The 22,760-nt window shown below is 45.2% G+C and overlaps 1 protein-coding gene and 1 pseudogene across 1 annotated transcript; both read left to right on the top strand.

Annotated features, from left to right (window-relative positions):
- Positions 1-6,965: 6,965 nt before the first annotated feature.
- LOC139023308 (cortexin domain-containing 1 protein) lies at positions 6,966-7,690 on the top strand. Its single transcript, XM_070436194.1, has one exon. The coding sequence runs from the start codon at positions 7,257-7,259 to the stop codon at positions 7,446-7,448; it is 192 nt and encodes a 63-aa protein (XP_070292295.1). The 5' UTR covers positions 6,966-7,256; the 3' UTR covers positions 7,449-7,690.
- An 8,932-nt stretch (positions 7,691-16,622) lies between these two features.
- On the top strand, positions 16,623-21,810 carry LOC111955380 (histone-lysine N-methyltransferase SETDB1-B-like; annotated as a pseudogene).
- The last annotated feature ends 950 nt before the right edge of the window (positions 21,811-22,760 follow it).

Here is a 22,760-nt window from a genome sequence, read left to right as displayed (position 1 = left end):
AAATGGGAAGGTCCTTATCAATTTTGCTCATAACGAGGTCAGCAGTAAAAGTCTAGGGAAAATCACAATGGATAAATGTTACTCATTGCAAGGTTGCCCATGTTGATGACAAAGCCGGAGCCTGGAGAATAAAGAACTTATTGATTAGCAATCTGGGGCCTATCTCAGGTGAAGAAGCATAGTAAGATGATCAAAACCCGATAAGCTTCTATGTTGTACACCTCAGTCATCATATTAGGGTTATCTAGGTGAAATGTCAAACTTTTTCCTGAAAATCGGGACATGCTTACTTAGAATACAACCTTACAGTGAAATGCTTACTTACGAGYMCCTAACCAACAGTGCAGTTTCCAAAAAATATGAATAAGAGATAAAAGTAACAAGTAAWTAAAGAGCAGCAGTAAAAAAATAGCAATATATACAGGGGGGTGCCGGTACAGAGTCAGACCCACTACTCTGCGTCTCACAAAGACACAGCGGTTGGAACCAAAAATCTCAAATTTGGACTTATCAGACCAAAGGACAGACTTCCACTGGTCTAATGTCCATTGCTCTTGTTTATTGGCCCAAGCAAGTCTCTTCTTATTATTGGTGTCCTTTTGTAGTGGTTTCGTTGCAGCAATTCGAACATTAAGGCCTGATTCACACTGTCTCCTCTCAACAGTTTGATGTTGAGATGTGTGTTACTTGAACTCTCTGAAACATTTATTTGGGCTGAAATCTGAGGTGCAGTTAACTCTAATGAACTTCTCCTCTGCAGCAGAGTTAACTCTGGGTCTTCCTTTACTGTGGTGGTCCTCGTGAGAGCCAGTTTCATCATAGCGCTTGATGATTTTTGCGACTGCTCTTGAAGAAACTTTCAAAGTTCTTGAAATGTTCCGGATTGCCTGACTATTTCATAGTTTTGATGTCTTCACTATTATTCTACAATGTTGAAAATAGTCAAAATAAAGAAACTCTGGAATGAACAGGTGTGTCCAAATTTTTAACTGGTACTGTATATGCAGCTGTTGGTCAAAGATGGGCCTCAGGATCTCGTCACGGTATTTTTGTGCATTCAAATTGCCATCGATAAAATGCAATTGCGTTTGTTGTCCGTAGCTTATACCTACCCATACCATAGCCCCACCGCCACCATGTGTAACGCTCGTCGTCGTAAGGAATAGTGGACCAAAGCGCAGCGTGGTAAGTGGAGGGAAAAAGGACTGCCTAAGTATTATTCCCAATCAGAGACAACGATAGACAGCTGCCTCTGATTGGGAACCACACTCGGCCAAAAACAAAGAAATAGAAAACATAGAAATAAAGAAACTAGAATGCCCACCCTAGTCACACCCTGGCCTAACCAAAATAGAGAATAAAAACCTCTCTATGGCCAGGGCGTGAACCGTACGCCCCCAAAGGTGCGGACTCCGGACTGGGGACCGTGCCGCAGGCCCCGGACTGGGGACCGTCGCCGCGAGCCCGGACTGGGGACCGTCGCCGCAGGCCCCGGACTGGGGACCGCTCGCGACTGGGGACCGTCCGCGGAAGCTCCGGACTGGGAACTGTCGCCGGAAGCTCCGGACTGGGAACTGTCGCCGGAAGCTCCGGACTGGGAACTGTCGCCGGAAGCTCTGGACTGGGAACTGTCCCCGGAAGCTCTGGACTGTGGAGGCGCACTGGAGGCTTGATGCGTGGGACCGGTACCGGTGGCACCGGGCTGATGACACACACCTCAGGGTGACTGCGGGGAAGAGGCACAGGACGTACTGGACTGTGGATGCGCACTGGAGGCCTGATGCGTGGGACCGGTACAGGTGGCACCGGGCTGATGACATGCACTTCAGGGCGAGTGCGGAGAGGAGGCACAGGACGTACTGGACTGTGGAGGCGTACTGGAGGTCTAGAGCGCAGAGCTGGCACCACTCGTCCTGGCTGGATACCCCCCTTAGCTCGGCAAGTGCGGGGAGCTGGAACAGGCCGGACTGGGCTTTGCTGGCGAACCGGGTACACCGTGCGTAGAGCTGGCGCAGGATAACCTGGGCCGAAGAGACGCACCAGAGACCAGGAACACTGAGCCGTTACAATCCGTCCTGGCTGAGTGCCCACTCTAGCAYGGCCACTGCGGGGAGCTTGCACAGAGCGCACCGGGCTGTGGATGCGCACTGAAGGCATGGTGCACAGAACTGGATAGCCTGGTGCTTGACCGGTCACTTGTTCCCCACGGTAAGCACGAGGAGTTGGCTCAGGTCTGAACCCTGACTCTGCCACTCTCCTCGTGTGCCCCCCCCCAAATATTTTTGGAGCTGCCTCTCGGGTTTCGTATCGTCGCCGTTCCTCTTTCGCTGTCTCCACCTGTTTCCATGGCAGGGTCTTGCCATTACCTCCTCCCAGGTCCAGGATGTCCTCCACTCTTTTTTCTCCCGGGCCCAGGATCCCTGCTCCTCCTGAACACACTGCTTGGTCCTTTTTTGGTGGGTAGTTCTGTAACGCTCGTCGTCGTAAGGAATAGTGGACCAAAGCGCAGCGTGGTAAGTGTTCATGATTTTATTTCATATCGAAAACACTCGAACAAAGTAACAAAAACGAAAGTGAACAGTTCTGTCAGGTAAACAGATACTAAACAGAAAATAACTACCCACAAATGAAAGAGGGAAAAAGGACTGCCTAAGTATGATTCCCAATCAGAGACAACGATAGACAGCTGCCTCTGATTGGGAACCACAAGAAACTAGAATGCTCACCCTAGTCACACCCTGGCCTAACCAAAATAGAGAATAAAAACCCTCTCTATGGCCAGGGCGTGACACCATGGGGCACTCTGTTAACAACATTGACATCAGCAAACCGCTTGCCCACACGACGCCATACACGTGATCTGCGGTTGTGAGTCAGGTTGGACATACTGACAATTCTCTAAAATGACGTTGAAAGGCTGCTTATGGTAGAGAAATAAAAATTAAATTCTCTGGCAACAGATCTGGTGAACATCCTGCAGTCAGCATGCCAATTGCACGCTCCCCCAAAACTTGAGACATCTGTGGCATTGTGTTGTGTGACAAAACGGCACATTTTAGAGTGGCCTTTTATTGTCCCCAGCACAAGCTGCACCTGTGTAATAATCATGCTGTTTAATCAGCTTCTTGATATGCCACACCTGACCAACAGGGATATAAACACATTTGTGCCAAAAATTTGAGAGAAATAAGCTTTTTGTGCATATGGAAACATTCTGGGATCTTTTATTTCAGCTCATGGATTTTTTTTAAAACATGTTTTATTTATTGAACTTTTATTTAACTAGGCAATTCAGTTAAGAACAAATTCTTATTTACAATGACAGCCTACTGGGGAACAGTGGGTTAACTGCCTTGTTCAGGGGCAGAAGGACTGATTTTTACCTTGTCACCTGGAGGATTCGATCCAGCAACCTTTCGGTTACTGGCCCAACGCTCTAACTATTAGGCTGCCAGCCGCCCCAAAACATGGGACCAACCCTTTACAAGTTGCGTTTATATCTTTGTTCAATGTAGATACCATACTCTGTCTCTTTCCTCTCTCTCCCTCTGTTTGGCTGCAGCCTAAAGGCCTCCTCAGTTAATTGCATATGATCGGGATCACTTTACGCCTGCACCCTCAGCCTCTACTTTATATCGTTCCTCTTGACTGGCAGCCTAACTGAAACAATCTCCATTGCTTCCCCTGAAGCAATCTCAATTTCATCCTGGTCATGCCCCCGGCTACAGAATTTAATTGCTCATGTGTATCGTCTTTCTCTCTAGCGCATTCCCAACGTCAGGCCTCTGTCTCTTGCTCCTCCTCAACCTTTGCCTTCATCCAAGTCAAGCTTTCCCTGCCTCATTAGTAACCCTTCAGTCTTCCACGATGAAGGCACATGCATTGACTCTTGATGTGGCTGGAGTTATTGAGGTGTCGAGTCTAGCAGGTAACCAGGCTTAAGGTCTTTCTGACAGGTGAACAAAGGACGGGGGTGTTTGATTCACATGTGAACTGCAGCGACTGTTATTCAACTCCTCTTAAACTATTTATGAAGACTTTAGCGCCAAGGGGAGGTCGCATGTGCCCACGGATGTGTGTGTGTGTCTGCATGTGTATGTGTAGAGAAGTATTTTGTGGGGTGCTCATTTTTCCTCTGATCGTGACAGGATGGGTGGGATGAAGAGATCTGTAATAGAGGACTCAGGACTGCGTTATGTAAGAAAAAGCAATAAGAGAACTTAAGAGGGGAGCGATACATGAGGGGTTCGTGTTAAAAGGGGTGCAGGCAGGTAGGGAAAAGTTCTGTGAAACAACAGAGAGATCAATAAAACTGTAATTTCTTCCTACATGTGAAAGACAAGCAAGGACGGTGAGTTTTAAATCATTAGCTGTTTGAAATACTCATACAGTAGTGAACAATATGTACGTAATAATCAATGTTTTATGTTATTCAGATTCATAGGGAGTTATGCTCTTTCATTTTCATTTAATTGGGAGATTGTATTTATTGTTTTGTCAAAAGTATGTGGACACATTCCAAAATCATGGGCATTAATATGGAGTTGGTCCCCACTTTGCTGCTATAACAGCCTCCACTCTTCTGGGAAGGCTTTCCACTAGATGAACACTGCTGCGGGGACTTGCTTTCATTCAGCCACAAGAGCACTAGTGAGGTCGGGCACTGATACGAGCGATTAGGCCTGGGTCGCAGTCGGCATTCCAATTCACTCGCTTTGTGCACGGGGGCATTGTCATGCTGAAACAGGAAAGTGCCTTCCCTAAACTATTGCCACAAAGTTGGAAGGACAAAATCGTCTAGAATGTCATTGTATGCTGTAGCGTTAAGATTTCCATTAACGCTAATCAACTGGAACTAAGGGGTTTAGCCTGAACCATGAAAAACAGCCCCCAGACCATTACTCCTCCTCCACCAAACTTTACAGTKGGCACTATGCATTGGGGCAGGTAGCGTTCTCCTGGCATCCGCCAAACACAGATTCGTCCGATGGTGAAGCAGGATTCATAATTCCAGAGAATGTGTTTCCACTGCTCCAGAGTCCAATGGCGGCAAGTTTACACCACTCCAGCTGACGCTTGGCATTGCACATGGTGATCTTGGGCTTGTGTGCGGCTGCTCGGCGATGGAAACCCATTTCATGAAGCTCCCGACAAACAGTTATTGCAGTTCTGGTGCTGACGTTGCTTCCAGAGGCAGTTTGGAACTCGATAGTGAGTGTTGCAACCGAGGACAGACGATTTTTACTTGCTAAGCGCTTCAACACTTGGTGGTTCCGTTCTGTGAGCTTGTGTGGCCTACCACTTCGCGGCTGAGCCGTTGTTGCTCCTAGACGTTTCTACTTCACAATAATAGCACTTAAGGTTGACCGGCCAGTTCAAGCAGGGCTGAAATTTGACGAACTGACGAACTGTTGGAAAGGTGGCATCCTATGACGGTGCCACATGGAAAGTCACTGAGCTCTTCAGTGAGGCCATTCTACTGCCAATGTTTGTCTATAGAGATTGCATGACTGTACTCGATTTTATAAACCTCTCAGCAACGGGTGTGGCTGAAATAGCCGCATCCACTCATTTGTAGGGGTGTCCACATACTTTTGTATATATGGTGTATGTGCGAAGCTTAGTTTGTTGTTTAATTGAGTCCATTCGAGTACTCTTTTGCCACAGTTATAGCTTTTCATATGTGTGCATTTTTGTTCTAAGACTACTGCTAAGTACTTTTACTGTTTTGTGTAAATCAGTGCTTGACATGGGTTAAAGCTCACTGGAGCTGAGTACCGTCACCTCAAATGTTCTACTGCTTGAGCTCCTGTTCCTCTTATAGAACAGTAGTTCCCAAACTGTGGGGTGCACCCCCCCCCACCATTTATTTTATTTTGTATTAAAAAAAATGAAAGAACTTAGTCCGGCTTTAAACTTACTCCTGAATGTTGTAATAGTAGAATGCACAAGGTGCAATTTCGGAATTGGGTAGTGCAACATCAGTTCCTCTTGTCATGATAGTCATTGCATACCTCAGAGAGTTATTTATAACTTGTCAGAAATGTCCAGATCATATAGCCCATGTCAGTTAATGTTTATTTATTTCGTTTTTTTAGCCCGTAGATAGTTGTAATTTTTTTGTCACTCAAATATCACATGAATACATTAGACATTAAAAAATTTATAGAGTTGCAAGAAAATGTGCTTTAAAACGGCAAAATACAGGATGTTCCCCAATGCTGGAAGGGAGGTCCCAAGTGAAAAAGTTTGGGAACCCCTGTTAAAGAATATTAGCTCAAAAGTATTGTGGAGCTCCTGCACCTAAATATAAACAGTACCGGCACCTATTTCAGTCCATGTCAAGCACTGGTGAAAACACAAACTAAACGTATTAACAGCTATGAACTTTCATATGAACTGTATTCAAATTGTGTGATGTATAACCCACAAATATTTATTTTTATTTGATTATTTAACCTTTATTTAACTAGGCAAGTCAGTTAAGAACAAATTCTTATTTACAATGACAGCCTAGGAACAGTGGGTTAACTGCCTTGTTCAGGGGCAGAACGACAGATTTGTACCTTGTCAGCTCGGGGATTCGATCTAGCAAACTTTCGGTTACTGGGCCAACGCTCTAACCACTAACCTGCAGCCCCAATATGCTAAAATAAACAATACTTTTCTGACACGTGTATGCAAAATATTGAAAAGAGAAACACATTTAAGCATTATTGGGATTTTGGAAATACCAAGGGGTGCTCCACAATACAATACATTGGCCAGTTTTATTTTTTTGTCTATTTCTTCTCTGTCAGAGCAACATTTTTGTATGAGTGTATGTATGTCTTCTTTGTTTTTTCTCTGAGCAATACATTAGCAAGGGTACATGTACACCTCAGAGCCAATGAGTGTGTTTGATTAAGTTTAGGCTGATGATGATATTTCCTCTCTCACAGGAGGACACACGCTGGGCTGGGGCCCCCAATGTGGCGTTCACTTATGCTGCAAGTGACCCACCGTACAAGACTTAACTTGGATCTTTAATGAGATATCGTATAATCATATGATTTACATTGCAATTTCATGACAAGACATTACCTACCTGAGAAGACTTTAACTTACCTGGCAACCGATCTCATACATTGGAAGACAAGCCATTGGAAAAGCAGCTAAGTCTCTGTTGTYTTCATTTATCCTGTTCATCCAGGATCTGCAACACAAGCTTACAAGCATCTCTCAAGCTACTACTGACCCATACCTTGATCAGCCACATGGACCAGCACCAGCCAGCTCCTTCTCTGTCCAAGCTGGAGGTGGACGTGGACCTGGGCTTTGCTCTCTTTTTTGACGCCCTCCTCTGCTTCTTCCTGCTGCTGACGGTGGTGCGCTGCGCTCAGACAGTGGTGGACCCTTATGGTGCCATCTCAACCTCCACCTATCAAGAGGAACAGATCACCAATTAAGACGAGAGTACCACACCAAAAAAGAGGCACTTACAAGTCATGTGCTGGAGAGAGTTGACATTCTGCTACTCACCATGCTGAAGATATACAGCAGGCATCCCTAAGCTTTCAGAAAAGATAGCCTAAATGAGGGATGTCATTTGACTTAGCAACAACCTTTATTTGGGAGATGCAGCAGAAATAGCTAATCCTGTAGGCTAAACCTACGCAGGCCAGTGTATAATCCAAGATTATCACTGGGGATAATTTCCACAATGGCAGCAGAGTTGCACTGTTCCTTTCTATCCTTTTGTAAATAAAGTTTTTGCATGACTTGTACTGTATCTATTTCTCTCGTCTGTACATTCCTTGATAAGTGATGAATGTTTAATGCATTGACTGTATAGGGTTTAATACCAGACAACCTTATCAGATCAATGTTTACTGTATTTAGAGTGGGTTGATACTCTTATTTTGGTTTACCAAACATTTGGGAATCAGAACATGTGGAATTGTCACAATGTAGGCAGAGACCCCTCTACACTGTCCTATATACATTGAGTGTACAAAACATTTCCATGACATAGACTGACCAGGTGAATTTAGGTGAAAGCTATGATCCCTTATTCATGTCACTTGTTAAATCCACTTCAAATCAGTGTAAATGAAGGGGAGGAGACAGGTTCAAGAAGAATTTCTGAAGCCTTTAGACATGGATTGGGTATACGTGCCATTCAGAGGGCGAACGGGCAAGACAAAAGATTGAAGTGCCTTTGGACAGGGTGTGGTAGTAGGTGCCAGGCGTACCGGTTTGAGTGTGTCGAGAACTGCAACGCTGCTGGGTTTTTCACACAACAGTTTCCCGTGTGTATCAAGAATGGTCCACCACCCAAAGGACATCCAGCCAACTTGACACAACTGTGGGAAGCATCAGAGTCAACAGCCCTGTGGAATGCTTTCTGACACCTTGTAGAGTCAATACCCTGACGAATTGAGGAGGTTCTGCGGGTTAAATGGGGTGCAACTCAATATTAGGAAGGTGTCCCTAATGTTTTGTACACTCAGCGTAGAAACGTATTGAAAGGGTCATGTCAGATAACTGTCAACATAGCTATCAATTAACCCTGAAACACGTAACAAAAAGTGTGTGCTGACTCAAGAATAAAGCCATTAGCTTTGAAACTTCAATTTACATAGGCAGAACCTCGATTGCGTTCTCCTTGCATCCTCTCTCATCGCCTCCTTCTCAAAACCAATTAGAGAGGGTTATAGGGGCGGGGTTTTTCCATCCAATGAGTTTTGAGGAAACTATGAGAGAGGATGCAAGAGTTATTCAATTGATATGTTGCCTTAACGTTACTGCCCACTGCCCTGGTTGGAAGAGTCCCAGCGCTGAGGGTATCAATAGTAAACTAGCCTGCACGCTTTTAAGTTGACTAAAGATTATGCATGGGAAATTGGACAAACCGATAAGTTACCTGCGTTTAAAACGAACCGCAGCATGTTGAAAAAAGAGCCGAAACAGAAGTCAACGACATACCCTTCCCTTTGCCTTGGGTGCTAACGTTAGCTTAGCTAGCTGACTGAGTTAACGTCGTTAGTGGAAGTGGACAGTAAATGCTTTTGGGTGAAGCTTCAGGCGAGAATCTTTTTTTTTGCAAATAAATTTGGTTAACCGAAGAAACGTAGTATTCAGCCTAGAAAAAACTAACTAGCTAGTTATACATGTACCTAGCTAACTATACTAGTTTACATAGCTACCTAATACATTTGGATTGGCTAACAACTTGTTTACTAAATACACTGAACAAAAACATAAACGCAACATGTAAACATCGTGGCAAGAACCATCAGGCACTATGATGAAACGGGCTCTCATGAGGACCGCCACAGGAAAGGAAGAGTTACCTCTGCTGCAGAGGATACGTTCATTAGAGTTAACTGCACCTTAGATTGCAGCCCACATAAATGCTTCACAGAGTTCAAGTAACAGACACATCTCAACATCAACTGATCAGAGGAGAAAGCGTGAATCAGGCATTCATGGTCGAATTTCTGCAAAGAAACCACTACTAAAGGACACCAATAAGAAGAGACTTGCTTAGGCAAAGAAACACAAGCAATGGATATTAGACCGGTGGAAATCTGTACTTTGGTCTGATGAGTGCAAATGTGAGATTTTTGGTTCCAACCGCCATGTCTGTGAGACGCAGACGTAAGTGAACGGATGATCTCTGCATGTGTGGTTATCACCGTGAAGCATGGAGGAGGAGTTGTGGGGGTGTTTGCTGGTGACAGTGTCTGTGATTTAATTTGAATTCAAGGCAATCTTAACCAGCATGGCTACCACAGCATTTATGCAGCGATACGCCATCCCATCTGGTTTGCGCACACCTCCAGGCTGTGTAAGGGCTATTTGACCAAGAAGGAGAGGGATGGAGTGATCCATCAGATGACCTGACCCCCACAATCACCCGATCTCAACCCAATTGAGATGGTTTGGGATGAGTTTTTATTTTATTTATAAAAATAAAAATAAAATTACCTTTTATTTAACTAGGCAAGTCAGTTAAGAACAAATTCTTATTTTCAATGATGGCCTAGGAACACTGCCTACTGTTCCGGCGCCGACAGAGATGGCCGCCTCGCTTTGCATTCCTAGGAAACTGCAGTATTTTGTTTTTTTGTGTTATTTCTTACATTGTTACCCCAGGAAATATGAGGTTTTATACAGTCAGGAGGAACTATTGGATATAAGAGCAATGTCAACTCACCAACATTACGACCAGGAATACGACTTTCCCGAAGCGGATCCTCTGTTTGGTCCACCACCCAGGACAATGGATCGGATCCCAGCCGGCGACCCAAAACAACGGCGCCACAGAAGGGGCAGACGGAGCGGTCTTCTGGTCAGGCTACGTAGACGGGCACATCACGCACCGCTCCCGAGTATACTACTCGCCAATGTCCAGTCTCTTGACAACAAGGTAGACGAAATCCGGGCAAGGGTTGCCTTCCAGAGAGACATCAGAGATTGTAACGTTCTTTGTTTCACGGAAACACGGCTCACTCGGGATACGTCATCCGAGTCGGTACAGCCACCCGGCTTCTTCACGCATCGCGCCAACAGAAACAAACATCTCTCTGGTAAGAAGAAGGGCGGGTGTCACGCTCGTCGTTAGGTGGAAGAGAGGAGGACCAAGGCGCAGCGTGGTAAATGTTCATGATGATGAATTTCAATGATGATCCAACAAACAGAACACTGACAAAATACAAAACAATAAACGATGTTTCACAAACAGTGAAAACAGGCAACCTTAATATGGTTCCCAATCAGAGACAATGACAAACACCTGCCTCTGATTGAGAACCATATTAGGCCAAACAATAAACCCAACATAGAAACACATAACATAGAATGCCCACCCAGCTCACGTCCTGACCAACTAAACAAAGACTGAACAAAGGAAATAAGGTCAGGAACGTGACAGTACCCCACCATAGTTAATCCCCGCTTCCGTGGCCTCCTCTTAATGGCGACCCTCCATATTAACCCCACTGGACTAAGGGGCAGCACCGGACTGAGGGGCAGCTCCGGACTGAGGGGCAGCTCCGGACTGAGGAGCAGCTCCGGACTGACTGACGGCTCTGGCAGGTCATGGCTGACTGACGGCTCTGGCAGGTCATGGCTGACTGACGGCTCTGGCAGGTCATGGCTGACTGGCGGCTCTTGGCAGCTCCGGGCTGGCTGGTGCTCTGGCAGGTCATGGCTGACTGACGGCCTCTGCAGGTCATGCTGCGCTGGCGGCTCTGGCAGGTCATGGCTGACTGACGGCTCTGGCAGGTCATGGCTGACTGGCGGCTCTGGCAAGGTCATGGCTGACTGACGGCTCTGGCATCATGGCTGGGGGCGCTCTGGCAGCTCCTGGCTGGCGGGCGGTCTGCAGCTCCTGGCTGGCGGGCGCTCTGGCAGCCCCTGGCTGTCAGGCGGCTCTGGCAGCTCCTGTCTGCGGGCTCTGGCGGCTCCCGACTGACGGCTCTAGCGGCTCCCGACTGACGGACGGCTCTAGCGGCTCCTGACTGACGGACGGCTCTGAAGGCTCAGGACAGACGGGCGGCTTTGAAGGCTCAGGACAGACGGGCAGCTCAGATGGCGCTGGGCAGACGGGCAGCTCAGACGGCGCTGGGCAGACGGGCAGCTCAGACGGCGCTGGGCAGACGGGCAGCGCAGGCGGCGCTGGGCAGACGGGCACACCTGTAGGGAGGAGACGGAGAGACAGCCTGGTGTGTGGGCACCTGAAGGACCGGGCTGTGGGGGAGCACTGGAGCTCTGGTGCGCAGCCTTGGCACCACTCCTCCAGGCTGGAATACTACTCTAGCCCGGACCCTCCAGAGTGCAGGCACAGGTTGAACCGGGCTGTGGGTGAGCACTGGAGATCTAGTGCCTACTCCATGCACCTCTCCCTTAGACTCCACTCCCACATTTGCCCGGCACGAGCGGAGCGCAGGCATAGGACGCACTGCACCCTCCCAGCGCCCCGGAGACCCAGCACGCAGAGCCGGCGCAGGATATCCTGGACCGAAACGGCGTACTGGAGACCAGACACGCTGAGCAGGCACCCTACGCCCTGGCTGGATGCCCACACTCACATGACACTTTCGGGGGGCTGCGCTATAGCGCACCGGGCTATGGGCACGCACTGGCGACACCGTGCGCTTAACCGCATAACACGGTGCCTGACCAGTAACGAGCTGCTTATAATAAGCACGAGGAGTGAGCTCAGGTCTGCTACCTGGCTTAGCCACACTCCCCGTGTGCCACACTCCCCGTGTGCTCCCCCCCCCCCAAAAAAAATTCTGGGGCTGCCTCTCGTACCTGTTGCGCTGCCATGCTGCCTCCTCATATTGCCGCCGCTCAGCTTTCGCTCCCTCCAGCTCAGCTTTGGGGCGACGATATTCCCCAGCTTGTGCCCAGGGTCCCTCTCCGTTTAAAATCTCCTCCCATGTCCAGGAGTCCTGAGATTTTGGCCGCTGCTGCTGCTGCTGCCCGTTACCACGCTGCTTGGTCCTTTTGTGGTGGGTGATTCTGTCACGCTCGTCGTTAGGTGGAAGAGAGGAGGACCAAGGCGCAGCGTGGTAAATGTTCATGATGATGAATTTTAATGATGATCCAACAAACAGAACACTGACAAAATACAAAACAATAAACRACGTGAACAAACGAACGAAAACAGTACCGTGTGGCGAACAAACACAGACACGGCAACAATCACCCACAAACAAACAGTGAAAACAGGCAACCTTAATATGGTTCCCAATCAGAGACAATGACAAACACCTGCCTCTGATTGAGAACCATATTAGGCCAAACAATAAACCCAACATAGAAACACATAACATAGAATGCCCACCCAGCTCACGTCCTGACCAACTAAACAAAGACTGAACAACGAAAATAAGGTCAGGAACGTGACAGCGTTCATATGCCTTCTGATTAACGAGTTGTGGTGTGATCATAACAACATACAGGAACTCAAGTCCTTTAGTTCACCTGACCTAGAATTCCTTACAATCAAATGCCGACCGCATTATCTACCAAGAGAATTCTCTTCGATCATAATCACAGTCGTGTATATCCCGCCCCAATCAGACACATCGACGGCCCTGAAAGAACTTCATTTGACTCTATGTAAACTGGAAACCACATATCCTGAGGCTGCATTTATTGTAGATGGCAGGGACACACAATAGTTATCTTGTCTGTTCGCAGTGCGCCTCTCCAGGGTGCTGTTGGAGAAACGCATCGCTACAGTGCTCCACCAACATTCTGTGAAAAAACATATTGTGTATCCGTTTATAGCATGTGATATATAGCATGTGATAGAGTATTTGACCTTTTTCTGTAGCCCACAGGCTGGAGATCAAATGTACGGCAATGTAATGAGACAGAAACTTTTTACATCATGCATGTTTCTCCGATCAAATAGCCTAACCTAAATGACACCAAAGCGAATAAAACATGTGCTGACATGTTAACAAACGTAGCCTTAAAAACAGGACAGGTGAAAGTAAAATGGACAATAAGGTTAAATTGTCATGATCAGTGGGTTCAAGTTTGTAGCCATAAAAAAAATGTATGAGCTGGTCATAGCGAAAAATTAAATACTTCTGCATTTCCCGCTGTGTAAACACATTGCAAATAGTCTCAGGATAACTCCTGACAAAGTTGGGTAGCTGATATTCAGAGCTAAAATAGCCAAATGGATTCATCACAGGATTCAGGACTAATAAAGCCAATAAAGCCTGTTTTTGTCAAACGGTGGGCCCAGGGTCATTGCCAGGATTTTGCGGCTGTTTGGCAAGGCTGTTCAACCTGTTATGGCAAATGGTAGATCTTAGATCTACAATGTAGATCTTGGCCAGGTCGCAGTTGTAAATGTGAACTTGTTCTCAACTAGCCTACCTGGTTAAATAAAGGTAAAATAAAAAAAGATCTTAGATAGTTCTTTAAGTTTCAGCTTACTGAWGGCACGTTCACCTTCAGCAACGGTTAAACGACTGATTATACTATCCAGAGCCATATAAAACACTGTGTTGCGAAATCCATTGTCTGACTTCTGTTCCTTTGGTATGTCATCTTCGGTCTCATCAGGGAAACAGTTTTCTTTTTTTTCCTGGCAGCTCCTCTGTTCACTGTGAAACTATTTACATCCATTTCATTTGACACCGTGGAGGCTTCTGCCAGAAGAGCGTCCCATTGATTACGCAGAGCCTGAATTTCTTCCTGTAGTGCCCTGATGTGAGCTGCTTCAGTGTCCAGATAAATATTTCCTGACTGAAGWATTAGGCTTTTATTGTCAATACACTGCAAAACTTTTACCCAGAAAGTGAGCAGGAAGATTGCCTTGAAAGACACGAAGTAGCTTTTCAGACCTTTTGCCTCTGATTTGGCTTYGTTTGTCAGGCTGCAGGCTGCAGGTAGCAGGAAGCATGTCTAGGGCCTTAATGATAGACCGGTAAATGAGTTGCAGCTGGACCGCAGYGCTCTCCATCACATGTCTGAAAGGGGGTTAAGACAGCAGCCAGTCTTTTCCTTGAATGGCCCATCGCTCTGGGCTGACACTGAACAGATTGTAAAGACGTTTCACACAGCCAAAAAAGGTTGATACTTCTGGGCACGACTGAGCTGCATGTACACCCACAAGATTAGGAGTATGGTAAACACAAGGTATGTGGCCAGTGGATTATTTAGTATGTGTGCTTGCACTCAATCATTTTAGAAATGTCACAGCCTGTCTTTCTAGCAAAGTCTTTAAATTCAAGAAAACGTTCAATTATTTCCCATTCATCTGTTCCCTGAACTTTATCTTTGTGTACATATCTCACCAATAATACATTTAGCTCAGTACGGGAAATGTCTGGAGTTGCGTCACATATAAGCGAGTAATAGATTGCATCTTCTCTTTCATAAAGTATTGTTTTCAAAACCATTTGACCACATATTCCTATAAACTCGTTTTGGCTCTCAGTACTGAGGTTATGAGTCAGTCGTGCTCCTTTCTTTTTGTCCCTGACTTTCTGTAAGTGCTCGCGTAATAGCTGGTCATAATTTGACAACAGTTCACGTAAACCTAGGTAATGTCCATTATGCGCATCATCAAGATTGAGTGATTTCCCCCAGAATGGCAGATTCCTAGATGCTTAGTACAGTGTCCCATCCAAAATCCTTTCAAGAAGTGCTCTGTTTTTATACATTTCTGTCTGGATTTGTTTCTGCAGCTGACTGTCTATACCTGTAGCTGTTACGGTACGCTGCAGATTTTTCAATTTCCAGTAACAGTTCTTGTGATACACAGCATCCTCATGCTCTGGTAGTTTGTCATACAGTCTCCGCCATTTCACTGATGATATCTTATAGCAATCCTTACTATTCAGAGAACTGGGTGATGGTTTACTTTGCTCGTGAGAAAAAATAACACATGGAATGCAATATAATTCCTTTACACTCTTACTATAAATAAGCTAGTCTCTCTGCATCTTTTCTCTTCCGTTTGCTGACTTACTGTACTGTAAATAGTTGGGGAATGACTTGCCTTCTGAGTCTAGGGGCAGGATTTTATATAGTTCTGTCTTCTCACCACACCTGTTGGCTAGTCTGCGAACAATAGCTTCTCTTTCATGGTCCCGTACTTTCTCTTACCACAGTGCTGGATCATCTAAAACCTCATCTTCCTCACTTCAAATCAGTCCATACTCTTCATTTCCCTTATTGGGAAATGCTTGTTCAATCTCTTCTGTCAGTCCTTCACTGGCACTGCTGCTACTCTTTAACTCTTCCTCCTCCCTGCTCTCCTGTGCATCAGTCTGTCTGACAGCTTTCTGCTGAGATTCTGCCAACCTGGGGCTCTCTAGGSACTAGGAAGTGAGTAAACATAGGGAATGTTAGGTTTAATGTTCGCTCCTACAAAGGTTACAATACAAAAAATCTACTACTGAAAGAAAAAATGTTTTAATAATAGTATACATATCAAATAGAATATGTATTTAAGTGCGTCTAAGTCATCATGTGCCTAACTTTACAATAAAATAAATGGTCTAGTTATGCTGCTGCTGCTACAAAACAACTTCCTCACCTCCGAGGTCCGTTATACGTTATATATGGTTATACGTTTTAATTTATTTAAAAAAATAATTAAGAATTGTTTTTTAAATTATTTTTGTCTAACATTTTTTAAATGCTAAATAATTTTCTAAAGATTTAGGGGCCCCTACCAGGCTAGGATAGGGGCCCCCGACACTGTAGGATATACCTCAGTAAGGATGGACCGACGCTGACCCCCTCTGTGTGTCTTTTTTTGATGTTCACCGACAATGAATTTTGTCCGGTCTGGAACAGCCTTGATTTGGACCATACATAGATGTCTCTAAATTACGTCKTTTCAACTTTCATTCAGAACCRAAAATGATTTCAAAGTCTGGAAAAATAAGTATTTTAGTTGTCTTTTTAACGTAATTTTTTTTGGTCTTGCCTAGACCGGCAGAACGGCAAGGACYGGCCCTATGTTTGTGTGTGTGATAGCTATTGTGGGTGTGGTTGGATGATTATATATGGAAACATAATGCTAAATATGATTCATCAATGCCTTAGTAAAGCTCTGTTGCGCTTCCCCTTGTGTTTCAGGTTCCTGATCTTTTTTTGATGACGGCTCATCTTCCTATGTAGGCTTGCCGGATCTTCACATTGTTTGCAGACCACCAATTATTTTCTATCTTTAACATTTACTCAATACTTCTTGGCTCAATTCTGTTTGATCCTCCTACCAAATGAAAGATGTCTAATTCAGATCCACCTGTGTGACAATACATGTATATATTCCATTGTAATACTCTTTTGAGCTATACATTTTTCAATTCATTGGCTTGTATGGAGCAACAAAAATCATACTGTGGCTGTTGTCATACAACAAGTTTAATCTGCAAATGTAGGTGTTGGTGAGATGCAGGGAAACACACATACATACCCACACAAACTAAGCCTACTGTCTCGCTCTATCGTCTTAAGTGCCGGAGGTGTGGGAGGACATACAGGATGAGGCCAACAGGGAGTTCATCAAGGTGTACCCCCAACCCGCCCATGGTCCAGTACAGACCAGGCCAGCCCATCAACGTGGAGTTTGAGGGCGTCCAGAGGAGGACAGAAGTAGAGCAGATCGACTGCAGCTGTGTCGTCTACAAGGTGAGAATCTACAACTGCTTACGCTGTAACCATTTATTGAAGTGATAGTGATTGACTTGCAGTATATTGTGCTTGGTGTTCTGGTTATGCTTACCTAACTAAAGTCTAGTTCTTCACTGACGCACATAATGCCAATCCTTTTTTCCTGTTGTGTGTGTGTGTGTTCTCAGGATGACGAACATAAGGGATGGTTGTATCGAGGCTCTTTGCGCCTGGAGCATATGGCCAACATGAAGAAACGTGTTGAGGAGTCAAAGGATAAACCAACAGTGACACGGCCCAACGCTGGTAAATGTCTGTCTCTCCTTATCCCTCTGTCTCTGTGTTACTGTGTCCTGTAGATAAATATGAACACATCTACCGCCTTGTCTGTCTGACTGAATGAGCATCGAAGTCAGCCGTCTGTTTCCTTACATGGTGTGCACAGTACTTTGAATCATTCCTGTATTTGGATTCATGTAGTGGACAACGTGTTTATTTCGCGAGCGCACTCTCTCTTTGTCCACCACCCAGTGGAACCAGTTTAGACTGCTAATACTATCCACAATGCAGAAAACAATATTTCCGTTTCACACCACATGCTTGTATAGGTTACACACTTGTACATGTGTGAAACAGGACAAATATAAGCACCCCCTATTTGACCGTTACTCCTTTGGATCCTTGTTTCAGAATGGCAACATTTCCTAGTTCGTTCATTCTCCCTCGAACCCATGTCATCTTCTCCCTGATCACGTCAGGAGGCCCTATGGCCAGAACCGTTCAACCGGCGAGTCATCTGTTATCACAGCTAAAGGTTCGGTCACCTTCACACTCCACCGTTGCTGCCCCTGCCTGCCTGGAATGCATCCGGTCAAAGGTCGAGGCCAAGCACCGTGGACTCAACCCGCTGCTCTGCGAGCCCTGCGAGTTCCGCCGCAGAGTGCCCCCGCCGGGTCAATAACAAGGTCGGGGTGGGGTGAAGTTTCCCCTAGATGTTGATCTGAGGTCAGTTTAGCAGTTTCCTCTCTAACGTGTGTCTGTGACTACAACCCACCAACCCCGGGCCATACAAGATCAACATCCTAGACCTGACGCTTGGCAGGGAGAACCAGCCGATGTCCTGCATCAATGAACTCAGCAACATCCGGCCAATCTCAGTGATCTACAACAAGCAGCGCGTGGCGGCCAGCGCTGTCTCCCTCAACACCAGCTCAGACTTTCTGGTGGGCTGCAACTGCACCGACGGCTGCAGGAACAGGTGTGTGCGTGTGTGTGTCACAGGGGTTAAAGTTCTGTTACTGCAACGTATTTCCTTAAATGTATTTAAAGGACGTACAGTTTAATACATTTAGCAAATGATCCTTTTTCCCTAAAAGCATAAACGGTCATGACTTTTTTTACATGGTATGTGGAGGTTGTATTGACGTGTATTTATGGACATGTGTATTGTGTTGCGGTAGGTCGTCATGCTCCTGTCACCAGCTGACCATCCAGGCCCCAGCCCTGTCACCGGGCGGCCCCGAGGACRTCAACGTTGGCTACGAACACAAGAGGCTGGAGAAACGGCTCTCCGCAGGGTGAGGCTGTCAATGTGGCTTCATGAACATCTTTCAATTATCCATCAGTCGCAACATCGCTTTGACTCTTGGTCTTTGGTATTTTTTCTGGTTAGTCTTTGGCTTTTTACTGGTCATCGTTCTCCTCTAGCTCTCAGCTCTTTCTATGCATTTGTGTCATCTGTGACATGCTTTGAGAGCAATGTCTGAAAAGCTCTTATAGATAATATTATTATTATTATATCAACCCTCTCCACCTCCCTCTGTCTGCAGTATATATGAGTGTAACGCACTGTGCCGCTGTGACCCACGGGTGTGCTCTAACCGGGTGGTTCAGCATGGCCTTCAGCTGCGGCTACAGCTCTTCATGACCGCGGGGAAGAGCTGGGGAATCCGCTGCCTGGATGACGTTGCCAAGGGCACCTTCATCTGCACTTAAACTGGTGAAACTGAGCTAGGAACCCAATCTAACCTAACCCGACAGACAGACTGCTGTTAAGTATGACTTCTGTTGATTACATACACTACTAGTCTTTATCTTTTGGGCATCCTTTTAGTGCTCAATCCCCAAGATCTCTCCTAGTGTTACTCTCTTCCATTCACTCCTTCTACTGTTGCAATGTCTTTTTTCCGGTTGTACTGCACACAATGCTCACAACTTTCCCATTTGCCGTTTCTCCCCTTAGGGATAATCATGAACAAGAAGAGTTTGGGGACAGAGGGCAACATGTACGTGGTCAACCTGAACCACATAAGAGGGAGCTGAGAGCAAGGAGGGTTATGAGAGTGAGACACGCTGCTCCGACAATGAGTCCGGTACAGACGCGCAGAGAGCCTGGACTCACCGGCAACTATAGGATAGATTTGATGTTATCTGTGTATTATCTTTATTCRAATGCAAAAAAAAGATGAACACACAGGGAGTGCGAAGAGAAGCAACAGAACTGACCATCTCTAATGTTGCGGCCTCTGTTCCCCATCAGGTTCAGAAGAAGAGCCCATAGAAGACAGTGAGTCAACAGTGAGCATGATGACTGTGATGGAGGTGATGACGAGGGCAAGGATGAGGAAGAGGGAAACCACGAGAGAGAGCAGCGACGTATGATGAAGAAGAACTCGGATGACGAAGATGAAGAACAACCCGATGATGATGAAAATTATGAGGACAAGGACTACGATGTCAGTGAAGATGATGGCGACTCTGACTTCAGGCACAATGTCTCCTCTATGGAGAGGAGACATTGTCACACGCAGGCATGCCAAAATACTACAGGAGGGTAAGGAAATGAAAAAGGTTACTGAGGTTTAGTAGAGTATTCATTATTTTTGGTTTGATAAATGTTGGTTTCTCAAAATACTGTAGGAAGGTAAAGGAAAAATAAAGCACAGACACAAATATAGACGGAAACGTGTTCATGAATTTTAAAAGAAGTTATAGGACTTTGGTTCCCAGACTCATCAAATGACTCACAAAATGACTCTCTCATAGACCCAGCGAAGAAATCGGGCTCTGACGCCAAGTCTTCTGACCAGCAGGACGGTACAGCAGAGGGAAATGACAAGCAGGCCTCAAACGCCACAAGGCGTTTACTTTGACGGCGAGGAGTCATGCTACATCATCGATGCAAAGCTGGAGGGGAATGTGGGTCGCTACCTCAATGTGAGTCATGAGGAGGGAAAATCAGAGGGTATCATGTGTCGGATAGTATGCCGACTGTATGATTTGACCTATATCCATACTTCTCAGAGATCCGTCAACTCAGCATCTTACCCAGGCTACAATAAAGGGCAGGAGTAAACAACGAATGTCATCCTCCTACTCGTCATGAATGGGGATAGAAATTGTCATAAAGCTCACATCCGCTGTGTCTCTCTCCCTACAGCATAGCTGCCACCCAAACCTGTTTGCGCAGAATGTTTTTGTGGACACACATGACCTTCGATTCCCCTGGGTGGCTTTCTTCACCAGCAAGTTAGTGACCTTCTGTTATGACTCATGGGATATTATCTATTGCTTGTGCTAATGGTTGGTCTTTTGAGAGGCGAAGCCAGGATTAATACGGGTTCTGCTCATGTTTTTGGCTCTATAGCAAATGCCTAGGGGGACTAAAGCATGTGCATTCTAATATGCACTTCTGGATATTGATCATAATATTGTCTCTGTGTTTTTCAGGCGCATCAGAGCTGGTACAGAACTGGCGTGGGATTMTAAATGTGAGCTCGGTGTGAAAAGGTCGTCAAGAATCCTAAATTGTCGCTGTGATCCAGAGTGTAGGGAAAAGTTATGAATGCCCTTACGTCTTCTTCCAGCTTCACCCCTGAAGTACATTTATGAATATATTGTAGTAGGTGGTCTAGTTTTTGTATTTTAAACCATGCAGTGCCTGAGGTTTTTGTTCATATTACGATTCTTAAATTGTGCTCGAATAAGTTCATTCGGAAGTATTGTCTCCTAGTTAAATAAAAAATATTGAAATGTCCTTTTCAGCATTCCAAATTTGTTCTGCAAAGTTATTCTGCTCCAAATAATATTTAGTTAAACTATATTCTCACATTTTCCTTAAATGTTTCCAAAGAAAATGTTTTGTAAATGTATTAAACCATCAAGCAGTTGTGCAGAAGGGTCTGGCCAAAGACAGTTGTGAGAGAGAAATTACATATTTACCTGATTTTGTTTGATATTAATAGTTAATGATTTATATACTTAACAAATAGTAAGACATTTCTGTTCTGTTAATGCTGTCTTTCTGTAAAGGGATGGTTTCCACTCTAGGTTCCTCCAGTTAGTCTGGGCGTATTGTCAAGAAATGGGTTTTGCGAGAGATCGCTTGAGCTGACAGTGACTTGGTGATAAAAACCTACAGCTGGCATTCCATAGACAAGATGTGGTGTGTGTGACCCGAGATGGAGATAGGCTGGAAGTGTTTAGAACCATCCCTCATTGTCTCATCTTCATCCTTGCATCTGGGAAACTAAGCCRGGTTGGGAGTAAAACAACATCCTGTGCAGATAACCAGGAGATGAACCCAAGGTGACTTGTGGTGCCCCCCACCCGATCAGCATGGGAGGGATGGAACCAGCCATGACTAAGCAATTTTAGTGTCAGCTATATAAGAACTCTGCATTGTCTGTAAAGGTTAAGCTCTCGGCAACACACCTTAGAGTGTGCGGTCGACTGCTTCATTATTGCAATAATTAATAGATATTAAATAAAGATGATTGTTTGAAGAAATGACAATGTGTCTCTGTATAAATTAATTTCCACGACACAGTACAGTAAGTCTTTGGTCTGGCTGCGGCTGGAAGAGTGGGGTTGTTTCAGTAGCTATGTTTCCATTAACTTGTCCAGTTATTTTGTCGTCGACRTTTAGAAAGTTTGCATAGAAAATAGATGTGACAACTGCCTGGTAGGATGTGTTTCCAACACGGTAGAGGTAAAAAGTACTGCAGTCCTGACAGATCATAAAGTAATAGCGCTGACTGTAAAAATGTGCAGTGATGAGAAGTTCCCATTGATGGTTATTAGAAATTGAATAATTGTTATTGCATGATTTAAAATGTTTTAAGAATATAATTTCTGTTAATTGGAATTTAGATACCTCTAATGCAGAATATGGGAAATATTGGGAACTGACATTTTAAATCTGCTCAGCCTGTATTACTTATGGGGAGCAGCTTCCTTTAAGAAGATGTGAGGTAACTGAGCTCTCTGATATCACGGAGATTGAGCATCTTGATCTCAATGAGAAGGCTAAATTGAATGATATACAGCAGTGGTTCCCAAACTTTATAGTCCTGTACCTCTTCAAACATTCAACCTCCAGCTGCGTACCCCATGTAGCACCAGGATCAGCACACTCTCAAATGTTGTTTTTTGACATTATTGTAAGCCTGCCACACACACTATACAATACATTTATTAAACATAAGTGTGAGCTTTTGTCACAACCTGGCTCATGGGAAGTGACAAAGAGCTCTTATAGGACCAGGGCACAGATGATTATAATCAATCATTTTTCTCTTTATTTAATCATCTTACATATAAAACCTTATTTGTTC

This window comes from Salvelinus sp. IW2-2015, linkage group LG30 (genome assembly GCF_002910315.2).
Source record: "Salvelinus sp. IW2-2015 linkage group LG30, ASM291031v2, whole genome shotgun sequence".
Classification (NCBI taxonomy): domain Eukaryota; kingdom Metazoa; phylum Chordata; class Actinopteri; order Salmoniformes; family Salmonidae; genus Salvelinus; species Salvelinus sp. IW2-2015.
This window is presented reverse-complemented; position numbering and strand designations above follow the sequence as displayed.

Coding starts and splice junctions, on each gene's coding strand:
- LOC139023308 (XM_070436194.1), top strand. CDS start 7,257: ATGGACCAGCACCAGCCAGCTCCTTCTCTGTCCAAGCTGGAGGTGGAC.